The 14,973-nt window shown below is 41.7% G+C and overlaps 5 protein-coding genes and 1 non-coding gene across 6 annotated transcripts in view; 1 reads left to right on the top strand and 5 right to left on the bottom strand.

Moving 5' to 3' along the window:
* The window catches only part of LOC101306197 (protein WEAK CHLOROPLAST MOVEMENT UNDER BLUE LIGHT 1-like), a 4,858-nt gene extending 1,203 nt beyond the window's left edge, over positions 1–3,655 (top strand). Inside the window, exons 3-4 of the mRNA XM_004291065.1 lie at positions 312–1,179; positions 1,453–3,655. Of these exons, the coding sequence (XP_004291113.1) occupies positions 346–1,179; positions 1,453–3,348 (2,730 nt within the window). The 5' untranslated portion in view covers positions 312–345 and the 3' untranslated portion in view covers positions 3,349–3,655. The remainder of the gene's footprint in view (positions 1–311; positions 1,180–1,452) is intronic.
* Positions 3,656–3,815: 160 nt separating this feature from the next.
* Positions 3,816–5,219, bottom strand: LOC101305907 (chlorophyll a-b binding protein P4, chloroplastic-like). The gene is made up of 6 exons (XM_004291064.1): positions 5,056–5,219; positions 4,821–4,953; positions 4,449–4,561; positions 4,221–4,325; positions 4,034–4,122; positions 3,816–3,958 (listed from the first exon to the last, which is right to left on the bottom strand). Exons 1-6 carry the CDS (start codon positions 5,121–5,123, stop codon positions 3,816–3,818), a joined length of 651 nt encoding a protein of 216 aa, XP_004291112.1. The 5' UTR covers positions 5,124–5,219.
* A 223-nt stretch (positions 5,220–5,442) lies between these two features.
* LOC101305624 (protein CYPRO4-like) lies at positions 5,443–8,595 on the bottom strand. Its single transcript, XM_004291063.1, has 2 exons — positions 6,585–8,595; positions 5,443–6,008 (listed from the first exon to the last, which is right to left on the bottom strand). Exons 1-2 carry the CDS (start codon positions 8,214–8,216, stop codon positions 5,727–5,729), a joined length of 1,914 nt encoding a protein of 637 aa, XP_004291111.1. The 5' UTR covers positions 8,217–8,595; the 3' UTR covers positions 5,443–5,726.
* On the bottom strand, positions 8,185–10,555 carry LOC101291020 (pentatricopeptide repeat-containing protein At2g04860-like). Its single transcript, XM_004292769.1, has one exon. The coding sequence runs from the start codon at positions 10,553–10,555 to the stop codon at positions 8,435–8,437; it is 2,121 nt and encodes a 706-aa protein (XP_004292817.1). The 3' UTR covers positions 8,185–8,434.
* A 128-nt stretch (positions 10,556–10,683) lies between these two features.
* On the bottom strand, positions 10,684–11,720 carry LOC101305034 (non-specific lipid-transfer protein-like). The gene is made up of 3 exons (XM_004291061.1): positions 11,404–11,720; positions 11,260–11,320; positions 10,684–11,173 (listed from the first exon to the last, which is right to left on the bottom strand). Exons 1-3 carry the CDS (start codon positions 11,530–11,532, stop codon positions 10,989–10,991), a joined length of 375 nt encoding a protein of 124 aa, XP_004291109.1. The 5' UTR covers positions 11,533–11,720; the 3' UTR covers positions 10,684–10,988.
* Positions 11,721–13,225: 1,505 nt separating this feature from the next.
* TRNAK-CUU lies at positions 13,226–13,298 on the bottom strand. Its single transcript has one exon. It is a non-coding gene; the product is annotated as a tRNA-Lys (tRNA).
* Between the last annotated feature and the right edge of the window lie 1,675 nt (positions 13,299–14,973).

The following is a 14,973-nucleotide window of genomic DNA, read 5'->3' as shown; positions in this document are numbered from 1 at the left end:
TTTTTTAATAATGATTTAGTCTTATATATCTGTATTTACTCTTCCTTATTTCTATATGAAATTGCTTGTAGATCGAGCATGCAAGTGTTAAATCTGTTAACATGTTTGGGAGACCCTGGACGCTTAGTAATGTTACATGATAGTAGTAACTTATGGTATATAGGTTCCTGTATAGCCAAAAGTGTTGATATGTTTGCTTTAATGCACTGCTGAAACTGAAGATCTCAGGATTGGTTGGGTTTCATATAATCTTTCATTACTTTAATCTACTTTCTTTTTTGCCTGATCCAGTTTCATTTATTCGATTGTAGATAAACTCACTTCACTCCTTTCCACTTTCTTGGAATGGAGGATGTCAGAGTTGCAGAAAAAATGCCTCCTCCAGAATCCACTTCATCCAACCACCACGATGATCACGCCGGTAAGGATGCTTCTACAAACCCAGAAAAGCATGGCAGAGTTGAAAGTGACAGTCATTTGTTAGAGAACGAGAAGTCTAAAGAAGAAGCTGCACAAAGTGCTTCTGATGTCCCATCTCTGGCACAAAATCAACTACATCCGGCAGATAATCCGGCTTCTACCTCATTAACAGTAGAAAGTGGTAAATTACCAGTTGCGGAACATGCTTCAAATATCCCATCCCTAGAGCAAAACGGGTCTCTTCCAACAGTCACCACTGCATCAGACTCAACAGTTACGGTTACTCAGGATACACTGAAGAAAGAGTCTGGTCCTAAAGATGTTGACCAATTATTACAACAAAATCAACATTTTCCAACAGATACTCCAGCCTCAACCTCAAGTATTGCAGCTGAGAAAACAGAGACAAATATACTGAATACTGTCACAGATGCTTTTCCTCAGAATATTGACATTGCAATGCCATCCACTGTGCGTTCTCTGCCCAGTATAAAGACCTCCAGAACTGCATTTACTAAATCTGAAGCAACCTTTTCTCCCAAGAGTGCTAAGCTAGCTTATGCGAACAATGCAGTATTATCACCCAATGTAAAGTATGCTAGCTTGTCCGCGAGAAAATCAGGAGGTTTTGATTCTCCTAACAGTGCTAAGAGCAGAGGCATTATTGATACAACGGCTCCTTTTGAATCAGTTAAAGAAGCTGTTTCCAAATTTGGGGGAATTGTTGATTGGAAAGCCCATAGAATTCAAACTGTGGAGGTATATTTGCTTTGCCTTTTCTTTTGTTAGACCGTCTCTATTAAGTATTAACACCTCTCTCGAGTCCTTTTTTTCCTATTTATTACCTGTTTATTTGTTTTGTTTGTTGTGTGTGTGTGTCCGATATATATATATATATATATATATATTCAGAGTCCATAATTGATTACTAATATGAGTTTTCTTGCCCAAACTTGCTCTTAGTATCACACTTATCAGAAAGTGTACCTATGTCTGGCAAAGTAACATGCAATTTCTTTGTTGGTTATGCAGAGACGCAAACTTGTGGAGCAAGAACTGGAGAAAGCACAGGAGGAGATTCCGGAGTATCAGAGACGATCCGAGATTGCTGAAAATGAGAAAACAAAAGTATTGAAGGAGCTGGACAGCACAAAGCGCCTTGTAGAAGAATTGAAGCTTAACCTGGAGAGAGCACAAACAGAAGAGAGTCAGGCAAAACAAGACTCGGAACTTGCCAAACTAAGGGTGGAAGAGATGGAGCAAGGTATTGCTGACGAGGCCAGTGTGGCGGCCAAGGCACAGCTTGAGGTTGCCAAGGCAAGGCATACAACTGCAGTGACAGAGCTAAAATCTGTTAAAGAGGAGCTGGAAGCACTGCACAAGGAATATGCTTCTTTAGTGACTGAGAAAGATATGGCTATCAAAAAAGCCGAAGAGGCCATTTCTGCATCTAAGGAAGTTGAGAAAACAGTTGAAGATCTTACTATTGAACTGATTTCTACAAAAGAGGCATTGGAGTCAGCACATGCTGCCCATTTGGAAGCAGAGGAACAGAGGATTGGAGCAGTCATGGCCAAGGAACAAGATTCTCATCATTGGGAAAAGGAGATTAAGCAGGCAGAAGAGGAGCTTCAGAGACTTAACCAGCAAATTCTGTCAGCTAAGGATCTTAAGTCCAAACTAGACACAGCCTCGGCCTTGCTTCTTGATTTAAAAGCTGAATTAGCCGCTTATATGGAATCAAGATTCAAGGACGAAAGTGATGGAGGAAAATTGAATGATGAGCAAGAAAAACCGGAGAGGAAAACTCATACTGATATACAAGCAGCAGTTGCTTCAGCAAAGAAGGAGCTGGAGGAAGTGAAGCTCAACATAGAGAAAGCAATCGCTGAAGTAAATTGCTTAAAGGTGGCTTCCTCGGCATTGAAGTCTGAACTTGAAAGTGAGAAATCAGCTCTTGCCACCATTAGGCAAAGAGAAGGAATGGCATCAGTGGCTGTGGCATCTCTTCAAGCTGAACTGGACAGGACTAGGTCAGAAATAGCTCTAGTTCAGATGAAGGAGAAAGATGCCAGAGAGAAAATGGTGGAGCTACCCAAAGAGTTGCAGCAAGCAGCAAAACAGGCTGACGAGGCAAAGGTACTTGCTGAAATGGCTGGTGACGATCTGCGTAAGGCAAAAGAAGAAGCAGATCAAGCAAAGGCTGGAGCAAGTACTGTGCAGAGTAGATTATTAGCAGCACAAAAGGAAATAGAGGCTGCAAGGGCTTCTGAAAGGTTGGCGTTAGCAGCAATCAAAGCATTGCAAGAGAGTGAGCAAGCCAGATCCAACCCCGCTGATGCTGATTCACCCCCCGGAGTAACACTCAATATAGGGGAGTATTATGAGCTCAGCAAACGTGCCCATGAGGCAGAGGAGCAGGCAAACACGAGAGTTTCTGCTGCAAGTTCCAAAATTGAGGCGGCCAAGGAGTCTGAGCTGAGATGCTTGGAGAAGTTGGAAGAAGTGAATAGGGAAATGGCTTCGAGAAAAGAAGCACTCAAGGTGGCAATGGAGAAGGCTGAGAAAGCCAAGGAAGGGAAACTGGGTGTTGAACAGGAGTTGAGGAAGTGGAGAGCCGAACACGAGCAACGACGAAAGCTTGGTGAACCTGGTCAGGCAGCTGTAAACCACACTAAAAGCCCAAGGGCTAGTTTTGAGGGTATGAAAGATCCTAAAGGCTTTGACCAGGCACCTGTCTCTGCAGTACGTGATCCCTATGGTTCAAGCCCCAAGCCTGCATCAGGAAATGTCACTGAAAGTGAGGCATCCCCCCAAGAAGTAAAGGGTGGAAAGAAGAAGAAGAAGTCATTTTTCCCGCGGATTTTTATGTTTTTGGCCAGAAGAAAGCATGCAAAAAATACAGCCACTGCCCGCATTGGACACTAGTGCATATCTTTCTTGTGAGTTTACATCTTTTCTCAGGGCGATTTCTCTCCGAGTTACTGTAAATGCGGGATTTGTTCTGACAGATTTATTTACTTCACTGTACATGTCGACGTTGGTATATTATTTTTTGTATGATAAGTTGATTGGGTGATAATTTTGCTCATTGCAAGGATTGTATGGCTGGTTAGGTTTTGGGGAAATAAGGTCGTTATTGGTGCTTATCCGAGAAGAGTAGGCTTGAAATGTAAAGTCAGCTCTTGTAAAAGTTTGTTTGCGTTTGTTGTAATGAATATTATTTTGGTCCTGAGTTTTTTCTTCGAGTATCAACAGAGTGCCACATCCATACAAGTGATACCAACAGTTTCCACATAATTTGTCTTCTTTTTCTTCTTTGCACAATCATAAAAGTGAAGTAGTTTACGTTTCTTCATTTTACATGTGATGCAAAGACCAACTTCAGTTTACATTTAAGAGCCAGAGTTAGCTAGGGTCTGAACAATGGTCCTGTGCCATGGGTCGGAGAGGTGCAGCAGAAGATTATCGACAGGTCCTGCATGAGTAACAGAAGCTTGCACAAACATGCCGAGCATGGCTACCATGGCGAGCCGTCCTGTAACAATAACAACTTAGAACCAAATGGAAAATGGTTCTGTCATCTGAATAGAGAAAATACATCACATCTAACCATTCTTAATCTCTTTAAGCTTCCACTCGTGAGCATTCTTGATATCTTTCGCCAGACCAAGAGGGTTCAGCAATGGACCACCAGGGTACCTGTTCATCATCAACATGTTCTTTGTAAAGATGCACACATTACCAACTTCAAATTCAAAATGGACATGGAAACATTGTTTTGAGTCAGGTTAGATTACCCAGGTTCTAAGCCTTCTAATGCAGCTTCCAGTCCGAAGAAGGATCCATCTTGTGCCTGAGATCCAGGAGTCTTGAAATCCATGTATCTTTTAGTTTCAACAAATCTAAGCACAGCAGGAAAGGCGAAAACGAAAGTTAAACAAACTATATGTAAACTCAGTAAACTATGTAGTTCATTTATTACCAGCAAATCATCAAGGGATCAATGGTTAATAACGGGAATTTACCCCATCAAAAGGAACTGCACAATGATCAAAGTTTCTGTATTGGCGAAGCCAAATTTAACTGCACCTGCATTGTACCAAACTGGTATACTGAGAAGTCCTGTTACACGCAGTAACTGCAACAAAGTATTAAGACGATCATCAGCATTGCAGGAAAATGACCTTCATTGATCGTAATGAAGTAAAAGATGCAGCTTCTTTTTATTTCTCCGAGTGGAAGGCAATGCGTGGAGCCGTGGACCCTGTGTTTAACTACTTGTGCTATATATCGAATCTTAAGGCCTCAAACGTTTTATCTACAATACGTGGTTGGTATCAATGAAAATCCTAGTGCCAAAAGAATGTAATCTAAATCAATTGTTTGGATTTACTGACATCTGTTAGGAGAATTCCTGCAACTCCAAGCATTGCAAAGCGACAGTGAACAAGCTCTGCCTGCACATACCACCTCAAGCTTTCGGGATCCTCTCCAAGCCCAAGTGGGTCAAACCCGAAATCCCCAGCCAAGCTATTAAAACGAAGAAATAACCCACCAACAGAGAATGAACATGTATCAAAACTAAGGAGGAAGACAATGAGACCAAAACGATCAGTCCCAGGAGGGACTCACCTTCCATCCAGATATGCTGGGGGGTCGAGGCCAGGAAGCCATGTAGGGCGCATCTGGGCTCGAACCATGTGTCGTGCAAAACCTCTAGCATCTCCTGGTTTAACAAGCAAGGATGTGTTTGTGGTACCAAATGAGTGCTTCAGTAAATTGTTATGCGAAGCAAAGGTTAGAGAAGATGGCTGCACAAGGAAAGTCCTTCCTGCTGCGACTGCCATTTCTCTTCCTCTATCTTTCTATCAACAGCTCCTTTCAGATTACAACAGGTCCACAAATTACACCTATATATAATTACTTAAAACACAGGGTCCACTTTGAAAAACAAAAGAAAGAGAAATGTCCTGATTTGATGCAACAATCCAACGGCTCCAAAGGAGGAGAATATCATTCTACTACAAAAGCTAGAAATTTCCATAGAGTAGCAAATTAATACATTTCAGTTTCCACTTGAGTCCCCTACTAGGCTGCTAAACGCAACGCAGCACATCATTTTCTACTCAAGAACTTGACGACACTAACATTACTGGATCTTCTAATGGATCACTAATTAGACATCATTCCATACTGCAATAACCTAAACAACATATTGCCCTAATCAAGCATTCTAGCATTTAAAAACTTCATCAATCAAGCTAAGAAAGCTCAGAGTAGATGAAGGGTCATGTCTCTGAACATCATCGCCTACTGGATATGCTGAAGGAGCTGACCTTCAATGGGGTTGCAATCACAAGTGGGGCTTCAGGTGAGTCGGTAACTGCAAACTTGTCGTGCATGAAGCGACTATCAACAATGGAATCATCCTTCAGGACTATCTTATAACAATAACAGCTCTTCAAGCCCTCCTGATTTAGGTAGCACTCATGTGACCCATCCTTCACCTGTTGGAAATTCCAAATCACACTAAACTTTCCGACAGTTGCAACTAAATGGCGCTCCTGCTTCCCATTCTCTGTGACCTGAACGATACGTAAAACAAAAATAATTATGTTGTACTAAACAACTCACAAAATACAGCTAAAAGTTACCAGTGTTGTGTCACTTGTGTGTATGGATTGTATAACAGAGATAAATAAACAACGATTCAAGCTTAATTTTCAAGAAGAAAAAGAAATCCTGAAGCTATTTAACTAGACACTGTGCAAGGATAGTGAACCAATGAATAGTCCTGATATATAACAAAACACACATGCAGAAGAAATCCATCAAACTAGAACCTATGAAAGAAGACATTTGGGAGTCTCAACTCGACAGTGCATATGCTCGTCTCTAACATGGGGAAAAGAAAGGGGAAAGACACTCAAATATTCTGACACCATAGACTCCAACACACATACATGTAATTTATCTTCCTGCTCCATAATACTAAGGAATGCCATTAAATCATGCAAATTAAGGTATTAAATGATTTAAATCAATAAAATTGAGATAAGTTTCAGCACCACAGAGAATAGAAATGAAGCAAACCAATGATTGGAAATCCCACAAACTAATGGCAAAAAATAACTCTAATAGGCTATAGATCAAAGACTTACCCATGAAAACTGAGCATTACGAAACTTGTTATTAGTGCCTGCCAAGTGAGAATCCAGAGGAGTGAGCTTCAACAACCTTGGGGCAGAAATCCTATTCCCCATACGCCCAGCAAAGCCAGTCTTTGTCTTCCCATCCTTATCAGTAAACATGGTACAGATGAGGATCAAATAGGTGTCAGTTGTTCCCAAAATCCACTTTCCATCATATGTAACATCCACATGCGTAATAGGAGAACCAAGGCCAGGAAAAGCTGTTTTGGCTTGCCTCATAGAATTGATTGAATACAACCTGATCTTCCCATCAAGAGACCCCACAACAATTGAGCCATCACCAGTACTAGCAAAGCACTGAAAGTTAGTTCCTCTGGAGAACTGATGCCCTTGATTCCAATTGAGAATAGGAGTATTAGCACTTGCAAGATCCTGAACCATCCCTTTCCTGTCTCGCATATCCCAACGGCAAAGCCTGTTATCATCCAATCCCAAGAATGTGGACCCTGAAGGATCCAACTGAGCTCCCTTGCTGTCATTTGCGATATCCTTCATTGTAATATCAGTCCCATCCTTTTCAAACTTCCACTCAGTCACAACCTTTCCAGCTTCGATGTCAAACTGTTGAAGCCCTGTTGTGTGAGGCTTCCCCTCTTTCATTGGACTCATGAGGAGCATATTAGTTTCCGCCTTCATCAGCAGAGCCTTCCTAGGCGTGGAACGGGCCACACTCGACCCACCTCTATAACTCCCATCATCAAAACTGACATAAACACCTTTCCCCTGTATTCCATAACTGTAATTCTTAACAACCTGAACGCCAGAGTCCCCAACCAAGAAACTGTTCTCCAATGCACCCAACGCCAAGCTCTGTATCCCTCCATGTGCCGCCTCCTCAAACTCCTCCCTCAAGTCCTGATTCACTCTGACCGGGGTGGCAGACCCCGGGCTCTTCAGCAAACCATCCTCAGCATCTTCCCAAACAGAATCATCCGCCGCCTCCGGCTTTGCCCACCCAATAAAATCCTTCCCATACACCTTAACCCTGTTCTGCTCGGTCGCCTCATATCCATAAGTATTCTCAAACATACAATCAGTATACTTAGCAACAAAAACCCTATAGTCCTCCTCATTAAAGAACTTCATAGCCCACACTCCCCGGGCCACAAAATCGACACGCCGCTCCCTCCCAAAAGTCTTCAACTGCATTTCAGCCGAAACTTTCACCCTAATCTTCTCCCCCACCCTCAACACCCACCACGAATCCTCCCTCTCCTCATCCTCATCCTCCACATCTTCCTCTTCATCATCAACCTCCATTCTACACGTCTTTCGAAAACAATAAGATGTGAGTTTCTCAGAGGTTACCCATTTCGCTTTGGGCGTGTTCCCACCAACATGAACGTACAGCTTCACCGCATTCTTCAGATTCGGGGTCGACGCCGACGCGTATTTCAGCTTCAACGCCTTCAGCTTCGCCTCCACGTCATCCACCGACGCCGGCGTCTTGGGCCCACCGCGCTCCGCCGATCTCTGAATCTTCTCCTCCGCGTCCTGGAAACACTCCTCCCCTTCGCTCTGTTGCTCTTCGTCGTCTGAGTCAATGAGCTCGAGGTCTTCGCGGCTGTGAGCCCCACCCATTTTCGAAGATGAAGAGAAATTAGGGTTTGAAGATCTGAGAGAGATGACTATTGGGGAACACCAAAGTTTGAATTTTGAAATGGGAGCGCTTTTGCGGTTTTTTGGGCTACTTTTAGGGTTTATGAGAGTGACCTACAGATTAGGTACAAGATCCGACTCGTCAAATTCCTATATGGGCCGGATCCTTCTGTAGGCCCATTAAAAGCCCATCTTGTTGCTCAAGTTGCTTGCAGTGAAGTCATCTCAATAACACTGATTCCTGAACAGCCATCACCTCCAGTGACTCTCATCATCTTCCTCACTCTTGCTACATCTTCCCACCTTCCTTTAGCTGCATACAGATTCGACATCAGCACGAGGAAGCCGCTGTTTTTACTGTCCAAGAAGAACAGCTTTTTTGCAATGTATTCCCCTAGCTTCACCTCATGATGGATGCAACAAGCATTCAGCAGAGCTCCCCAAACGGCAAAATCAGGGTTTGTTTCCATGGACCGGATGAAGAAAAATGCCTGGTCCAACAAACCGGCCCGGCCAAAGAGATTGATCATGCAAGCACAGTGTTGCAGGCCTGGCATTATGTTGAACTTTTCCTTCATCATGATGAAATATGTTTTTCCTTCTTGAACAAGACCTCCATGTGTACAAGCGGCTAGTACTGCTAAAAATGTGATTTTATCAGGCTTCAGCCCTCGTTCTTGCATTTTGGAGAAGCAAACAAGAGCTTTATGTTCTAAGCCGTATAAGCTATAAGCTGAGATCATTGAGTTCCATGTTGCCAAGCATGGCTCTTTTATACTGTTGAACACCATTTCAGCATGCTCTATTCTTCCGCACTTGGTGTACATGTCTATAAGAGCAGTTCCGACAAAATCTTCTCCTTCCAAGTTGTTTCTTAGTACGTAAGTATGAAGTCCCTCCCCAAATTTCAAGTACTCAAGTTGGCAACACCCAGATAGTAAGCTAGAGATAGTAACAGAATCTGGACTATGTCCAGACATTTGCATTTGAGAAAACAACTCCAGGGCATCACTTGACCTTCCAGCTTGAACGCAGCCTGATATCAAAGAATTCCAAGTAATCAATGGTTTTTCACCCATCTCAGAGAATAAGGAAAACGCATCCTCTATCTTGTCAAACCTCGAGTACATGCTTATCAACCCATTCACAACCAATGAATCAGCGGCCAACCCCGTCTTCAATCCATAACCATGGAAAGCAAGTCCAAGGCCAAATTCAGCAGGGTGCTTTATCCCATGGAGGATGCTAACCATAGCCACTGCATCTAGTTTCATCTCTAGCTGCTGCAAGTCAGCAAAACACTCCATCACCTGGCTCATATCACCTTTTTCAGCATGACTTGAAATAAGTGCAGTTAGGGAAACCAGAGTCTTGTGAGGCAATGACTTGTAAAGCAATTCTCCGGTTTCTGTATAGCCGCGTGTTGCATATTCACAAATCAGCGAAGTAATCACAGAAGCATTATTTACAAGACCAGTCTTAATGGCATGACAATGAGTAGACCCTGGATCAGCATTTGCTGACAGAAGGCTTACCATGGTCACCACATTGGCTTGCACACTTTCCTCTCGCATTCGTCTAAACACAAGCATTGCCTCATCAAAGCAACCATTTTGGCCATAAGCACCGATCATAGTATTCCAAGAATCCACACCCTTGTAAACAATCTCTTCAAACAAGACTTCTGCCGCTTCCAGATCTCCACATTTGCCATACATCGAGGTAAGAGCATTCTGCACTTGCGAATCCGAATCAAGGCCACCCTTAATTCCAAACCCATGAACAGATTTCCCCTGAAAAGCAAACTCATGCCTACCACAAGACGGTACCAAACTAACCAAAGTCGTATGGCCCGGACTAAATCCCTCTCTACACATCTGAACAAAGAGTTCCAACGCCGCAGAATGATGACCGTTCCTCGAAACCCCACAAATCACTGCATTCCATGAGACATCATCTCTTTCAGGCATACCATCGAACATCTTCTGAGCATTTCTCACTTGCCCCAATTTCATGTAAAGATCAAGAAGAGCTGTACCCACATAGACAAACCGGTCGAAACCCGATTTTAACAGGTGGGTATGAATCTGATTTACTTCTAGTTTGGCATTGCCTGAAGCTAGATATGAGGAAGAAGACGTGCAAGCTTTTAGAAGCAAAGAGAAAGTGAGATCATTGGGTTTGAGGTTGTTCTCAAACAAGTTGCGAAAAAGAAGTAGTGCTTGTTTTGGGGTTTTGGTTTGGATGTGAGAATTTAGAAGAGAATGGAAGTAGACAAGGCTTGGCTTTGTGGAGAAACCAATAGAACAGGCCAAGTTCATATTCTGCAGTTTGGCGCCAGACTTTACCGTTGGTGCTTTACAAAGGTGCCACAGAAAAATAAAGAAGAGGGAGAAACGGATAAAAGAGAGTAACAAAAAAGAAACGCCCACCGTGGGGCTCGAACCAACGACCACAATAGAGCATTTTTCATTAGCAGTAAGCAACAGAAACAGCGAGCTGAATAAACATAAAAAGAGGCAGACAGATTTGCAAACAAGTGATGAAGTGAAAAGCAAATACAGATCGTAAGCCATCAGAGTGATAGGCAATTCCCAGGGTCCTAATTGGCAGCTTATTGAGACATTATAGTGCTTCGCTCTAATCGATTTCTAGCTATAACATTCAAGTAAAAACTAGTGTTTCAGAAATTTATTGGAGCCAAGTAAATAAGCCCTCTTCTTTCCTAATGCAGCTGATAATAACAAAGCCAAGTCACATCTTGGAAGGCTTGGGGAAAATATCGGGAGTGAATTTGGTAGCAGCACTCATGCTTCCCTTAATCTTCATGGCTCCCCTCATGAAAGCAATCTGGGGATTCATCTTCCCCAGCGCTATCTTCACGAAATCATCGTCCTTGAACGAAAACACCGCATCCGCCTTTCCTCCTTCATACGCCCCTGCAAATTCCATAATATTTCAGCCCCTAATCTCACCGCTAGTTAACCAAAAGAAACAATTTCCGCAAAATTGGAAAAACTCTAACCTTTCTTCACCTCCCCTCTCTTCAGATCAATGGTGTAAATCACCTCATTGAAGCCAATTTTCTGCAATCAAACTCCCCAAGATTACAACTTGTAATAGAAAACGCATGCAGTTGAAGAGCCCTGATTGGTTGATAGAGTTTTACCTTGGGTGCGATGTTGATCTGGTAAACGAGGCCGATCTTCTTGACGATGGCTTTACCGGCGTCGGTGGAGAGGTGCTGTTTCATCTGCTCCAGCAAAGCCTCCGACTTGAGCTCATCGTTGCTCCCCATCTCTTCTTCTTCGACACAACAGCGAAAGCTACGTCGTTTTATTATGACTGGTCGGTTGGTTGGTTGGTTCGGCGGGGCGATACAAGTAATGGGGGAATTTAATCAAGCGCGAACTAAAACTAAGATTAATTACCAGAGATGAGATGACGGATCAGGCACGCTTTCCAACCACGCCCATTTTTTTCTGGGTTCTTGTCTGACGTCATACATCCGCTCTTTTGTTTAACCGAACTTAACTGGGCTAGGCCCATGATGCGTAGTTGGGCTCGGCCCATGTGGATGCAATGATTGAGCAACAGAAGAGGGAGTCATTTGGAAATAGGTGATATGGTGGGTGTCGTGGCCTCATGTCATTTGTAGCATTTTCAGAAGTGAGATATGGCAAAGACAATCCTCAACTTCCTGAGGTGAGCAAAGTTTTAATCAGCTTTTTAGTTCATGTCTCTGCATTTGGAGTCTGCCATCGTTGATTGTCAGTAGTTTAGGCATTACTTTGTTCGTTAATCACATTGAGGCTTCTTCGGTTCGATCAAGTTTAGCTGTTAATGGAATAGTCCTTGTTGAACTAGTAATTATGATAAACGACACCCATGGAGTTACCACCTGGGATAATTCCAACAAACCCAGAAATAGACAGAAAATTTGAGACTAGTTTGGTTTTGTTTCCAGGCAATGATTTTTCCTTGCTCTCATTGGTTTCAGAATATATGTCTTCAAAATTGCCTCTTGAAGTTTAAACAGTCATCCCTGATTTATAAATGAGAATGTTGTATCTATATGGCTGCATGAAATGTTTCCAAACTATGTGAACAACCTTTTAGAATGATCAAACGGCATCTGTGTTATTACTCTAAAGATGCAGAGTTGCAGACTTCCCCAAATCATTGAATCATAGAAACTAGGTTCACTTTGGATTCTGCTTGAACTTTTACTATTATTTTTGTAACAATAGACCCTAATGTTTCTGTTAATTGTGCACACTACGTACACCAGTAGAAAGTAAAGATATAGAAGATCAATAGCTCATCCGGCAAAGCATTGTCCAGGATCTGAAAGGATATTTTCTGAGAGAATCATTGTTTTAAGCGCTGTTGTTTTGGAGGTTTGCCATTTGGTGTCATGCATAGACAGAATGTTCTTCATAGCAAGGCCGAGGCCTCATTTAACTTTGGATCAAAACCGATCTTAAAAAATCCATATGAAATTCCAGTCTCATTTCCTGAGAGAACACATGTTAGATTATGCCCTGGCATCAGACTTACAGGTTGGGAAGTTTCAAAGTTTAGCCATGGCTTTCGTGCTATAAAGAAGATCAGAGTGGCTGATGAAAGTCAAGGAGATTTGTCTGATGAAGATGATGATCTGTGTCCAGTTGAATGTGTTAGACAAACCGGTCGAAACCCGATTTTAACAGGTGGGTATGAATCTGATTTACTTCTAGCTTGGCATTTCCTGAAGCTAGATATGAGGAAGAAGACGTGCAAGCTTTTAGAAGCAAAGACAAAGTGAGATCATTGGGTTTGAGGTTGTTCTCAAACAAGTTGAGAAAAAGAACTAGTGCTTGTTTTGGGGTTTTGGTTTGGATGTGAGAATTTAGAAGAGAATGGAAGTAGACAAGGCTTGGCTTTGTGGAGAAACCAATAGAACAGGCCAAGTTCATATTCTGCAGTTCGGCACCAGACTTTACCGTTGGTGCCCACCGTGGAGCTCGAACCCACGACCACAAGGTTAAGAGCGTTGCGCTCTACCAACTTAGCCAGACGGGGAATAGCTCAGACAAATAGTGACCACCCTAATGTAGTCACTGGAATAATTTACTATGTTCGGAAAATGACACGAGAATAAGTTCACTCGTTAGATTAGATTGGGTCGGTCTAGGTCACTGTGATTAGACAGCAGTTTCCATCCGTTTGAAATATGAGATTGCTAACACGTAGCAATGACTGTTTATTGAATTTAAAAAAAACCTTTTTAAGTGTGAATAATTATTTTAGTTGTAAATAAATAGTAATTACATAAACAATATGACTTATTGAAATTTTTTTATTCCTTGATATTTAATTGACAAGCCAAGCCTAAAAAAGTTTACAATTATTTGAAATTTTGTAAGGATGAAAACACAAACATAATAAAACAAAATACACAATCTAAATTGGTTAGGGATATAAGAAATTATTTATAAACGTTAGGGAATTTTTCATAACAGTTATATATTTTTCCTATAGTTTACATCTTATAGAATATATATTTTTTCAATTGATTTACATTTACATAAATGGTAAACCAGTCTTTATGAATGTTCTTACATATCTTTTTTTTTTTTTTAAATTAATGGTTTTACTTGATATTTTTACATTTTTACATTTAATAATATAGGTGGGGCCCAGCTACATTGTATGTCTTCTCCATCAACAGTGCTCCTCACGCGGCATATGTAACTCAACAATCTAACCCAGGTTAATTAACTCCTCAGCCGCCACATCAGCAAAGGTGCCTAACGTGGCTGACGTCAGGCAGGGCCATTCTCTTTTTCTCTCTACTATTTCATTCGCCAGTGGCTCGCGTGAAGAGCACTGGCTCATACATATATATATATAGTTAGGCACCTTTGCTGATGTGGCGGCTGAGGAGTTAATTAACCTGGGTTAGATTGTTGAGTTACATACTCACATAAAATCTAACCCAAACTCACCTGGGTTACAATAATACTCGCGCCAAAATTTTCATAGGTGGAAGTAAGTATTTTTGGGCTGTGTCACTTTGTCTATGTGGATCCAACCTGGGTTGGATTTTTTTGTCACTTGTGGACTTGCTCTAAAGGACTGAAGGAGAGCTGGATTAGACAAAGAGTCTTTACCACGACCTACTTCTCATCTTTATCGATCCAGCAACAGAAATTTGTAGGTAAACGACTTGACGATTAATTTCATTCACATTGATAGAGCATTTTTCATTAGCAGTAAGCAACAGAAACAGCAAGCTGAATAAACATAAAAAAAAAGAACATACAGATTTGCAATCAAGTGAAGAAGTGAAAAGCAAATACAGATTGTAAGCCATCACAGTGATAGGCATTTCCCAGGGTCCTAATTGGCAGCTTATTGAGACATTATAGTGCTTCGCTCTAATCGATTTCTAGCTATAACATTCAAGTAAAAACTAGTATTTCAAAAATTTATCGGAGCCAAGTAAATAAGCCCTCTTCTTTCCTAATGCAGCTGAAAATAACAATAGAAAATGACATCACACTACCATAGATACTTGCAAAACACAAAAAAACCACTTTTCAACAAATTTAAACAAATAAGGACATAAGCCCAAACCCACAGTGCATAGTCCTGTCAGTAATTTTTTATGTAAAATACCTAAAAACTATTATTTTCTGAAATATCTACAAAACTGCCACTTCCTCAAAATACCATTTCTCCACCATTTTCAGAT

Source organism: Fragaria vesca, linkage group LG2, assembly GCF_000184155.1.
Source record: "Fragaria vesca subsp. vesca linkage group LG2, FraVesHawaii_1.0, whole genome shotgun sequence".
Classification (NCBI taxonomy): domain Eukaryota; kingdom Viridiplantae; phylum Streptophyta; class Magnoliopsida; order Rosales; family Rosaceae; genus Fragaria; species Fragaria vesca.
Note: the sequence above shows the minus strand (reverse complement) of the source record. Positions and strands in the feature narration are given on the sequence as shown.